The 12,904-nt window shown below is 38.8% G+C and overlaps 1 protein-coding gene and 1 non-coding gene across 2 annotated transcripts; one reads left to right on the top strand and one right to left on the bottom strand.

Moving 5' to 3' along the window:
* Nucleotides 1–2,593: 2,593 nt before the first annotated feature.
* TRNAM-CAU (transfer RNA methionine (anticodon CAU)) lies at nucleotides 2,594–2,665 on the bottom strand. The gene has a single exon. It is a non-coding gene; the product is annotated as a tRNA-Met (tRNA).
* A 1,737-nt stretch (nucleotides 2,666–4,402) lies between these two features.
* On the top strand, nucleotides 4,403–12,744 carry LOC111811951 (uncharacterized). The gene is made up of 2 exons (XM_023699027.2): nucleotides 4,403–5,033; nucleotides 11,665–12,744. The coding sequence occupies exons 1-2, from the start codon at nucleotides 4,525–4,527 to the stop codon at nucleotides 12,308–12,310; spliced, it is 1,155 nt and encodes a 384-aa protein (XP_023554795.2). The 5' UTR covers nucleotides 4,403–4,524; the 3' UTR covers nucleotides 12,311–12,744.
* Nucleotides 12,745–12,904: the final 160 nt, after the last annotated feature.

The raw sequence follows: 12,904 nt of genomic DNA, 5'->3' as shown, positions 1-12,904 counted from the left end.
TATTTTTTTTTAACTATCCTTCCTTAGTCCAATCAAGGTGTGTAATGTTGTTTTTTACGAACGAACTCGAACTCGAGCTACCTTCATTTGAGAAAGTTAAATAAATTTATACGGAAAAGATAATCGATGATTAAGAAGAAAAACGAGAAGTTATTCATATTTTTAATATTTTGAACTCTAAACACCATACTAGTAAAGAAAACGTAAAAGCTCGATTTGAAATTTCACTTTACTTTTTCAATTGACGATAAAATACGTCCCTATTTATAAAAATTGAAAAGGCATGATGAAAGAACGTAACTCTTGATCATCCCGTCTAAATTTTGCTCTTATCTTGTGAAATCCCTCTTTCTTATATCTTGTGTGATCTCCCTAAAAGACATGTTTTAAAACTGTGAGACTGATGACAATACATAATAAGCCAAAGTAGACATTATTTGTTAGCGTTGGGCTTAGACTCGGGCTGTTATAAATGGTATCAAAGTTAGACATCAGGCGGGGTGTCAGCGAGGACGTTGAGCCCCAAGGGAGTAGATTGTAAAATCTCACATTAGTTGGAGAGAGGAACGAAGCATTCCTTATAAGAGTGTGGACTTATAGGCTGTTACGTACTCCTTTCAACTTTGAGATTAGTTTTCTAGCTTGATTTTATCCCGATAATCTAAAGGAAATAATGAAATAATCCAAAACTACATAAGTAAAGACAATAACATTCTATCACCTTGATTTTCATCCTAAATTAGTAACATCGTGAATGTTTTAAACACATGGAGAATCTCGTAATAAATACTTTTAAAATAAGGTCATGGATTTACATATTCAAATTCAAAACATAAATAAAAATAACTTACATAAATAAATTGGAATAAATCACCTATCAACTACTAATTAAATTCAATGTTACTGCCCTATCGTGATCTATCCTGACTTACATGGTCTTTCTAGTGTTCACCATCATCTGTGCATGGGAGCTTTACATTTACCTGAAAGTAAAGTACGAGAGTAGCAATGTCAAAAATGGAAAAATATTAGGACCTCATGCATGCATTGGGGGATACCCCTATTTCATCACGATGGGCAGGGGTACGATCATTATGTTTTACAGAATGTTGCCGGTAGGGGTAAGATCATTATATTTTACATAATGCTGCCGGCAGGGGTACGATCATTTTGTTTTACATAATGCTGTCGTGGCGGTTACTAGTTCTAACGGGTGTCTGGCCTAAGAAGCTCCTAGAGTATGGCCCGACAAGGAAAAAGGCCCAGCGGTGTGCGAACTGACTGGTGAGTCCATACTCGCACGTATGAGCTGTGTGTAGAGTATATGGTACACATCCAAGTTATCCGTTAAGACAGTACCGTAGGAAAATAGATTGAAATGATAGGTCCCGTCATTGCATTCACATGTTCTTGCATTTAACCCCAATAGTGGGGTCACTTACTGAGTATTTCCTTAAACACTCAAGCTATGTGCTACTACATTTTTCAGGTTAAGACAATGCGTTCCTATACAGCGACAACGACATCGCAACTCGAGACCATGACACATGCATAGGGTAGTGGTATTTATTTTCTTAGACTTAGGCTAGAATAAGATGTTGTTAACTTAAACGCTTATTTATTTTATTTAGTCTTTTGTTGTATCATTTTAAAGATGTTTTCGAAACACATAAGTTCATGACTGTGTTTTAAGATAAAGGTTATGTTTTATGGAATTTAAATGAAGTCTTCCGCATTTAATGTTTAGGATATGTATATAGTAGCGACCTTAAATTAAGTAGAAAATTTCGGGTCGTTACAACATTTACCTGAAAGTAAAGTACGAGAGTAGCACATGACTTGAGTATTTTAAGAAATACTAACTAAGTCACCCCACGGTGGAGTTAACAATGCAACACACACATAACATGATTGAGACCTATCTTAAAATTGACACGTGACCATGGACTCTTTCTAGTTTCGAGCAGGGTTGAATGTGTGGTACTTTTCCATGGCCACGTACGCGCACATGACCCACCAGTCGGGCTTGTATACGTACACCCTAAACCTGATATGGTTGGGCTTAACACGTTACACATCGTCAGACGCCACAAAAAAAGAAAGACCCGCATGATATCAAGGCGAACATGAATATCAAAGGTACACGTCCATACTAACATAATATAATAAAAAAGTATCTTGATGCACATGACACGCATACATGCCTGAGGTCCTCATAATATACATTCAAAACATAGCATTAACATCATTCCTTTCTTCATTTCATCCATGACGTATCCCATACATGCATTATGAGAGCGACTTTAGGTAGTCAAAAACATAATATAACTCTGTTTTTTTTTTTTTTTTTTTTTTTTTTTTTAAATGGACTTTTTAACTTTAAAATTAGAAAGAGAGAAAAAAAAACCGTCGATATTGGATAAAGAATAAAAACAAAAAGTCGAAAGCCGGAGATTGCCAAAGCCCAACGGATAAATCAAATTAGGCCCAACAACCTCTGAATCCGGCCCAATTCGTTTAATGCCCAAAATAAAAGGTGAGAACCTGACGACATTGGGTGTGAAAAGGAAAACAAATCGGAAGCATTTCTCTTTATCAGAGCCAGGTTTCGATCCTGGGACCTGTGGGTTATGGGCCCACCACGCTTCCGCTGCGCCACTCTGATTTGTTGAGAATTGAATGCTTTTTTCTATATTTGTTTAAGTTTATAATCTTTTTAAAATTATTTTAAGAATAATGGATTGTATCTATTGAGTTGGGCTTAAATTACTGAGTTGAGTTCAAATTATTAATTTTTTCTCAATTGGCGTGATTTTACACTGTTATATATTTTTTTAAAAAAAAATACACATTTTTTCTTACAAAATATATATATATATTTTAAGGTTCATAAATCTCTAAAATGTCAACCTAAGATGTCTCCCTATGCCACTTGAGTCAAAACACATAAAGATTAAGTGGACTACATAGACTTAAGGGATAAAATTATGACAAGAGAACGTCTCATAATTTCAATGGCTCTTAAATGCTCACATAGCTATAGAGACTAGGTCCAAACTTGGTAACTTACTGAGGTAAGGATGTGATGAGAGCCTACGAGTAGGGTGTTTGCTGAGTATTTTTATGCTGGCTCCTTTCTACATTTTCTTTTTTAGTTGAAACATATTGCTGGTCGAGGTAGGGGAATGCAAGGGAGTTGTGTGATCATAGAGGGGAGTAGGTTCAAGGTGTTTATCCAATCTGTTATTTTGGATTTTCTTTTGTATGTGTTTTTGCATCCTGTTCCTATTTCCAATTTGTATATAGCTGCAACGATACCTATTTTGTTTTCTTTCTTATTTGATTTTGACTATGGTGTTGTATATCTTTAAACTGTGCCGAATTTTATTGTATTTTACCTTCCTTAATTGGCTTTTCTCTTATTTCTTCAATCATGATTCGAGACTAGTAGCCTAAACTTGATTAGAGGGTGAGCCTTAATAATTTAATTGAGTTGCAATTGCAGTTACACTTTCATGAATGAATAACGTGATAGAACGATTTAAACCTAATCTTCTTATCTTCTGATAGATCATGGCTCCTGAGAGAAAACAGGCAATCGATGGGCCAACTCTCAATAGAGGTAGACAGAAGGTCGCAGTCGATAGTGCTGCCAAAATGGCTGAGGTTGAACCGTAAAGACCTCAAGGAGATGGTAGAGTTTCGCTTATCTGATTGATTTTTAGATGTACAACCCACCTTCCATCAACTGCACAAAGGTTGACCAAAGGAGCCCTTTTGGTGGAATAACGTCTAGAAGTGCAAGGCTTCATGCATTCCCCGCGACATAGTCTAATATTTACATCCAAGGCTTCATGTGTTCTAGGCGATACAATCTGCATACCTATGTCCAAGGCTTCATGCATTCCTTGCGACATAACCTGAGTGCCTACATCTAGGGCTCAATGCATTCCCTGCAACTGTGTCCTAGGACTATATTGCACTACTCATCAAGAGGTCTTGAAGCACAACTAAAGGAAAATTTTTAACAAGTACGTCTTAATCCATATGAGTCATAATCATTTTTTTTTGCATATATAAATATTTCATAAGTATCTGGTCACTTGGTATTCATAAAAATCTAGATTTCTTACCAAGTGTCTTGAGAGGTAGTTTCGTACTTTTCCTCCTAATCTCTATAAAATATTGCGAACTTACCCTTAATATCATAAATGAGTTTGATATAAATTTTTTTGTAGTATTTTAAGTTTTTTCCGTCAGGAAACATATTAAAATTTTTATAAGGGTATTTTAGTCATTTACATCTTGATTTAAAATTTAATAAATAAATAATAAAACCATAAAATCATAAAATTAAATAGGTGGGAATTAATTTTTGTTTTTTCAATATATTAGAAGAGCTGCACTCGAGTACGGGCAATCCCATGATGGCTTTCCGAATCCTTCTTCTTCGTCTGTGCGAACTGCATCGCTCATAGATGCCATTTCCCCTCTCATTCAGCAGAGTCCAAGAAGCGAGCGAAAATGGACGAAGCCAAGGCAATGGCTGCCCAACACCAACAACAGCTGCTCTTGCAACAGCACAAACAGCAACAGCAACAGCAACAGCAACAGCAACAGCAGCAACAAACTCAGCAGCACCAGCAATTTCTTCTTCTTCAACAATTGCAGAAACAGCAGCAGGCTCAACAACAGGCCGCCGCTATCTCTCGCTTTCCTTCCAATATAGACGCGCATTTGCGCCCACCGGGTCTTCATCTCCGCCCTGGATCCATTAACCTCCACCAAAACCCTAACCCTAACCCTAACCCTAATCCAACCACGTCTGTTCCTAATTTGCAGTCTAACCCTAGCCCCAGTCAACCACCGTCTCAACAATCGCAGCAGCAGCAACAACACCAGCACCAGCTGCAGCAGAGAGCAATGCGATCCGGGAACCAGGCGGAACTCCAGATGGCTTATCAGGACGCTTGGCGTGTTTGCCATCCTGACATTAAGCGCCCCTTTGGTTCCCTTGAAGATGCTTGTGAGAGGTTCGTCCTTTTCAAATGCTTGTTTTTGGTGCAGTTTTTTGTGTTAAGTTTCTAAATAATGTGTAATTATGTCTTAGAGCCTATTGCTAGCGACGGGTTTGCTGTTATTTGGACGAACAAATTTTCACTGGCTAATTACTTGCAATTGACATTCTTTTAAATTATGTTCAGATCATTAGTTGTCTACTTCAGGGGGGTTTTATAAGTTTAGGGCCATGTAAATCTGGACTCTAGCGTATGCTTACTTAAAACTGGAGCTTAGTGAATATATATATATTGAGATTACTAGGCCACGCAGCATGAAGAATTGGCTCCCCGTGAATGTGATGCATCTTGTGCAGTAGATCTAGATTCTATGTTTGCAATTATGAATTGTGTTATGCAAATTCAAATTATTGCTTGGGTTGTTCTACTTTTGTATCTTGTTATCTTATGCGAAGTCGAGCATCTTGCAAATCATTTTTGTTAGAAAGAAGAAAATATATAGAAAGGCATACAATGGATAAATTATGCCTCGTCCTGTTCTTGCAAATCATTTTTGTATCTCGTCCTGTTCTTTTGGTTCTTTTGTAACAATGGATAAATTATGTCTTCTTTATGGAGTCTTGGACACAAATTATTTTTGTAATTATAGCCTGGCTCAAGTCCTCCAAAATTGGGAGGCTGGGCTACATTAGTTGTTGATTGGGAGGGGGGTTCCTCACCCTTCAACCCTTAGAATGTGTTCTGTTCTGTTTTGCGCTTAATACACCTTCAATGCAAGTTCTATACATTCTTATATCTATTCCAATTGACGGGAAGTCTTTTCCCTCTCACTTTCCTAATCTACTTAGGGCCTCAATATAGTCTTCTCTGTATTAAATACCCTCGCAAACAAGTGTCTTATTAAGTTAAGATATCAAACTATGAACTTTTGAAGCCCACTCTTATATCATCCTGCATGCATAAATTACTTTTTTTAGTCTTAACTTATGAAGAAATGTTTTTGTGATACTTTAAGAAAGATTTTGATATGATATTTTAGGAAGTTCTATGGAAAACAATATGAGGTGGGTCTCAGGAGTGTACGACTCTCCTAAGCCGAAATGTAGGAAGACTTTTTGAGAAGATTTGACAAATTAAATGGCCTATGTGGCTCTTGCTTGGGATTTTGATATTTCATTTTGACGAGTTCTATGAGACTTTTTACTGATTTCATTGAGGTTAGTAGCTGTTTTGATTTCATGAGGTTAGTAGCTGTTTTGACGTTCACTAGTGAACATGAGGCTTACCTTGTCCGAATGGTGCGTAGTAGCATTGGTAAGGTTTTTTCTATCCAATTGATGGTTGGATGCTTATGTGAGTGTGAGACGAGTGTTGGGTCCTAGAGTTACTTCAGATCGTTGGTGGCTTCCTCTTAATTCAGGGTCTCAAACTTGGGGCCATTATCCTTTTAGATTTGAGAATATGTTGGTGCACCTCCCATCCTTCAAAACTTCCTTTTTGGCATGGTGTAATGTGGACGTAAGGTATCATTTCATTGCGAAATTTAGGGCTCTTAAACGGGGGTTGAAGTCTTGGAATTAAGAGGTCTTTGGGGGTTGTAGGATTAAGAAGCAGAATGGTTTTTGGTAGATTCAATGTTATCAACAGTCTTAATAAGAAGGCTAAAGGTGGAGTTGGATTTCCCCTTTTCCTTGGAAGAAATCTGAAAGGTGATCTTCGAGTGTGACGAGAACAAGTCTTCGAGTCGTGATAGTTTTTCTTTAGCCTTCTTATTAGGATAACTGGGAGGCCTTTAAGGAGGATCTTGAGTGGGTAAACTCGTTAGAAAGTTTTTTGAAAGGGATATCATGGACAGTTCTCTAAATGAAACCTTTGTTTGCCTCATTCCCAAAAAGGGAAGGACAAATAAGGTTAAGGGTTTCAGGCCCATCAGTCTTGTAACGAGTGTGTGTAAGATTATAGCAGTTTCGGTTAATAGAATTAATAAGGTCTTCCATCCGACAATTTTTTGGGCCCTTATCATTGGAAGGCAAATTCTTGATCAAGCTCATATTGCTAACGAGGCTACTGCATTGGAACTTTCTTGATAAGGTCCTCAAAAAGAAAGGTTTGGGTTACAAATGAAGAGCCTGGATTTGGAGTTGTATTAGAACGGTTAAGTACTCGATTCACATTAATGGAAGGCCTAGAGGTAGGATCAAAACTTTTAGAGGCCTTGGATCGGGTGATATGTTGTCTCCTTTCCTCTTCTTCTTGTTGTCAGTAGGATTGTTTCCGAAGGAGTAAAGGTAATATTATCGAGGACTTTGAGGTTGGGAGGATAAAGTATCTGTAACGCCCCTAATTTTCTTAACCTAATCAGTGACGTCACCCATGCATGCATAAATCATAAAGCGGAAATTCATAATGAATAGCTTTGGAAACAACAACAAGGTCTTACAAAAAAGTTCAAAAACCCGAATTAAACATATCCCAGAAAAAGAAATCATTCGTTAACTGAAAACAGAAAAACTAAATAAAACAAACATTCATCGATTTAACTTAAAAACCCAATTAAAACATATCCTGTCCAACAATGCCCTCTCATCAACTTCCATGGTATCCTCAGCCTCCACCGTCAACCGTGCATTGGTGCCTTGCCTTTGCCTGAAAAATTTAGGTAGCACGTGGCTTGAGTATTTTATGAAATATTCAGTAAGTCACCCCACTGTTGGGGTTAGATATGCAAACACATGCAACATATGAGTGAGACTTATTTTTCATAAACTTTACATGGCCTTGGACTATTTCCTCTTCTAGGCAGGGATGGATGTATGGTACTTCTCCACACGGCCTACGTGCACATGGGCCCACCAGGCCGGCTCGTATACGTACCCCTGGGCCTGGCTTGGTCGGACACAATGTATTACACGTCACCGGACGCCAAAACAGAAAAAGCCCGCATGATATCATGGCGAACATAGGTATCGAATTCTTACTTTCATGACATAAAGGGGAGCTATCCCGATGCAAATGATATACCGAATATAAAATATGTTTCATTTCCTTCATGCATTTCATAACATAGCTCAACAACGCATGGGTGACGTCACTAATTAGGGGCGTTACAGTTGGTATCAGAGCCAGACACCGGGCGATGTGCCAACGAAGAGGCTGTTCCCCAAAGGGAGTAGACACAAGGTGGTGTGCCAGTAAGGACACTGGGCTCTAAAGGGGGTGGATTTGGTGGGGGTCCCACATCGATTGGAGAAAGGAACGAGTGCCAGTAAAGACACTAGGCCTCGAAGGGGGGTGGATTTGGTGGGGGTCCCACACCGATTGGGAAAGGAACAAGTGCCAGCGAGGACGCTGGGCCATGAAGGGGGGTGGATTGTGATATCCCACATCGGCTGGAGAGGAGAACGAAAGTGTGGAAACCTCTCCCTAGCAGACGCGTTTTAAAAACCTTGAGGGGAAGCCCAAAGAGGACAGTATCTGCTAGCGATGGACATGGGCCGTTACAGTATCTGCTAGTAGTGGGTCTGGGCCGTTATAGTATCTCTATTCACATCCAATTTGCCGATGATAATACTTTTTTATTCAAGAAAGGAGGAGCTATTCTTCATTTTGATCCACATTTTAGTATTCTTTCAGACCATGTCGAGGCTTAAGATCAATAGAGGTAAATTTTTAGGGTTTGAACTGTGATCTTAAGAAGGTGGGTGGATGGGCTGCTCTTATGAGTTGTGAGATTGGGTCTTTCCTTCATCTCTACTTTGTCACTTTTTAGAGCCCATTGTTTCATATGTAAGAGTCCACAGACGCTTATGCGATACTTTTGTGGCAAGGGGTAGATGAGGGGAGAGATGCACATTGTGTGAGCTGGGATTGTATGGGGAAGACTGAACATTGGGGGGTTTAGAATTAGGGAATTTAAGGACTCATAACCAATTGGCTAAATGGCGTTGTTGGTTCCTATAATACCCTTTAGGATAGGATGATAGCGAGCAAGTACAGTCCTCATCCTTCTAAGTAGGTATCAAGTGAGGTCAAAGACACTTGTAGAAATCTTCGATTTGTCCTCCATGCAACATTCGGTTGAGCTCCCAACTTTTGATTACTTGCTTTATTGTTTCGTGCGTAATGAGAAGGAAATATATTTTTGGGAGGATAAATGGGTTGGGGATAGACTCCTCTTCTTTACATTTTTCCGTTTATATCATTTGTCCTCCATGCAACACTCTGTTATTGATATCTTAGATCCTTTCGGGAGCTCACCCTCTTTTTTGTTTGGTTTTTGTTGTCCATTCTCTTATAGGGAAATAGTGAATATCATGGTTCTCTTATCTTTGATTGAGGAGTTCGAGCTTAGATCAAGAAGGGATATTCATTGCTAGAGCCCTACCCTGGGGGCTTTTCCTATAACTCATTCTTTCCTTGCTTTTTGAACCTTCTCCCTAAGTGAGTTTGTTTTTTCTTCTTTTGTGGTCGGTGAAAATTCCATAGAATGTTAAATTCTTCATTGCAAGTTTTTGAAGGAAGAGTTAACACTCTTGATCGACTTTCAAAAAAGTTTTCTTTGTTATGGTTGTTCTGTTGCATTCTTTGTCAGAGGTGGAGTTGGAGGAAGATCTGGATCATATATTTTGGAGCTATGAACTTGCTTGGTTTGTTTGGAGTTCTTTTTTTTTGTAGTGAGATGCTTAAATTGGAAATGTCATTTTGTTTTTTAAGCCTGTGAACTTATTATTATTATTTTTAATTGGAAGCATAAATATTTTATGGATAGATTGAAATGAATACAAAAGATTCCCTGTCATGAGGATTTACAAAAATCTCTTCTACGGTGAAACGAGGGAACGGTGTACAGAGGGGGGGGGGGGGGGGGGGGGGGGGGGGTGTTTGTTTACATCTCTAAGGAGCAAAGAAAGTAGTATTCTCCATAATAGTGTCAAAATTTGAGTGTTTTTCTGTGAAACTTTAGCATTGGTTTTATTTATTTATTTATTTATTTTTCAAATGCTCCAAAGAAAGACTCTTTTCAAGTCTTCTCCTCCTTCTCTTGCATCTTTAGTTTCTTCGGAATCATCTTCCAATTGGAGTTGCCGACAAGTGCCTGAGGAAAGAGAGATTGCAGTAAATATTTGAGAAAAGGATGAGGGGTAGGTCAAGAAGGTAGAGTTGGTTACCTGAAGATGGCTCTCGGGAAAGGGCAGAACGGGTTCTCGGTGAGGAAACAACAGCTCGAGAAGAACTGCTTGTAGGCGGGCCTGGCTGAGGGGCGAAGAGGAGCAATTCAGCTCAGATAGTCATCCATGGATCAAACTTTCCCAAACCTCCACCAAAACCTAAAGGCGGGAGTGGAAGAAGGGCCAGTATGAAGGAGCTCTGATGTTATTTGGTCTGTTTCCGAATTTGTTCCCGTGAGAATGTAAGAAAGGAAAGTGTGATTTTCGTTGGGAAGGCCGTAAACCAACCAAAGGATCCAAAGGATACAATCTCAGCATGCTCCAAAATTTGGCAGCCAAGGGGCAATTTTTGATTAAGTGTACATCTTTGTTCAGCATCCCTGTAACAAAGAGAACAATTTGGAGAGAGATAGAGCCAAGGGAGTCTCCTTTGAAGGCGATTGTGAGTGTTGATGCATGAATGGCTGAGCTCCCACATTGAATTATAGGTCTTTTTTTTTCCTTCCTTCACTTTCTATCATTTCCCGTTCTTCGTCTTCTGTTTGTGGAGTTACGAATTTGCACTATTATTTATTAATGTGGATCATAATTGTGCAAGAAAGAAAAGAATCACAAAGGCACGAACAGAATTTTTAGACAACGATTCTCAATATATTCGGATGACATCTCACATTTCCTAGGGAGGTAAATGATTTTTTGGATATGGCCTTAATGTACGCCCTTTCAAGAATACAAAAGCCCTATTATGGAAAAATCTCATCATGGCTTTCGTTTGGAAACTGTGGAAAGAAAGAAACTAGAGAATATTGGTAGAAAAGACACAGACCTACATAAAACTTTTCGACAATGTTGTTTACCAAGTTATATCTTGATGTAAAGTGTCTAAATTTTTTTACTTCCTATAGTTATACCTTCCTCATTGCAAATTGGGAAGGTCTTTTGTAAACACCAATGGACGTCCGCAATTTATTATTATTATTGTTTTGTGGGGGATGGGGTGAAATTAGAAACCAACCACTTTTTATTGTCACTATTATTATTACTACTGATATAGAGGATTCTTCCGTGTATAATTTGTTGAGGATGGTTGGGAGGGAGTCCCACGTTGGCTAATTTAGTGAAAAATCATGAGTTTATAAGTGAAGCCTTTTGGGGTAGTCCAAAACAAAGCCACGAGAGCTTAAGCTCCAAGTGGACATTATCATATCATTGTAGATATCCGTGATTCCTAACATAATTAACATATCATGTAACTATCTGTAACACACAATTTCTTGATGGGTTCTATATAGGCTAGGTCGATCCTTTGCGAATTTAAATAGTTCCATATGGTCTTTTCTTATTCCTTCTGTTGGTTATTTTGTATGTGTGAAAGATCACAGAATAACTCGAAGTGTCAGGGTTCATAGTATCTGTTCTTCCATAATCTTATAACAATTTAATGATTCATTGATGCATTATGCAAAAAAATTGTACAGGCTTCTGCCATACCATGTGGTGGCTGACTATGAGGCAGAAGAAGATGATAGAATCCTCGACTCGGATCCAACGGGCCAAATGTTGTCACGGTCACAGCAGTGGGACCATAACATCTCGGCCAAAATTTCCGAGTTCATTGGCACTTTTGAGAAGCAGGTATTGGCCTTCAACATCATAACTCGAAAAAGAGCATTGGGGGAGTTCCGTTCAGAAGAAAGATTGATGTTTGAACAAGCCCTTATGCAAGAAGAGAAACGGAAACTTCTTGAACTAAAAGCTGAGATTGAGTTGAGAGGGAAGGCGAGTAAAGAGGCTCAGGACGCCAAGACTCGGATGGCAGCTATGATGCAGACTGACCAAACACGGGGCGAAACACAGGCTAACGAAATGATGGTTCGTGCTCCTATGAGAACAGGTGCACATGTTGGATCCCAAAGCAGCGATGTTCCAGTTGGCCATGGTGTCGGGGAGCAGGAGCAAGTTCATCCAAGCGAAATGATCAATGGATGGGGAAACAACACCACACAGGGAGATGAGAAGGAAGCATCAGAGGACCTATTGAACGATGAGGAGGCCGAGAATGGCGATACGGGCATGCATGATAGCTGGCGTGAAGTCGGAGAATTTGATCTGAACACGAGATGAAATGTTCGTGGAACAGCTTAATAATGGATTAAGTTAAAGTGAAGTAGGGTTGGATGAAGAAAAATGATGAAGAGAAGTGCCTGCATATTTGAGGAACAATATTTGAAAGCCGAATTGGCGGTTGAACTCGAGGACGTTGGGTTCGTTGGATGTTTTAGTAGGAAGTACGTATGTTGTAGTTGTGTATTGGTTGATAAAATTAGTACAAATTTCCAGAAAAAGAACATGCTTGGCTTGACTGAAAAGCAGTGTGATGTGTAGATTTGAGAAGGAAGAAGAAATTGAGGAGAAAGCTTCCTAAGACCTCAACTTGATGGGCGAAATGCAGTATGAACCACATGAGTACTCACAACAATTGTAATTTATTACGTTGTTTTCTTTAACAACAAATATTTGAAACTAAAACAATTATATGAATGTCTGTATTTTATGCATATGCCTTTTTTTTTAAATACCATTTGGCGGCAACCTTAAACCTTAATGATGTTAGAAAAAGCATCCATTCTGATTTGTCATTTAAATAATAGTTGGATAGATCATGTGTTGAACTTTTTGAAGAAAAAACACATTTTCCAATGATTAAAATTGTTAAGA

This window comes from Cucurbita pepo, chromosome 15 (genome assembly GCF_057944985.1).
Source record: "Cucurbita pepo subsp. pepo isolate OVF chromosome 15, ASM5794498v1, whole genome shotgun sequence".
In the NCBI taxonomy this organism is placed as follows: Eukaryota; Viridiplantae; Streptophyta; class Magnoliopsida; order Cucurbitales; family Cucurbitaceae; genus Cucurbita; species Cucurbita pepo.
Note: the sequence above shows the minus strand (reverse complement) of the source record. Positions and strands in the feature narration are given on the sequence as shown.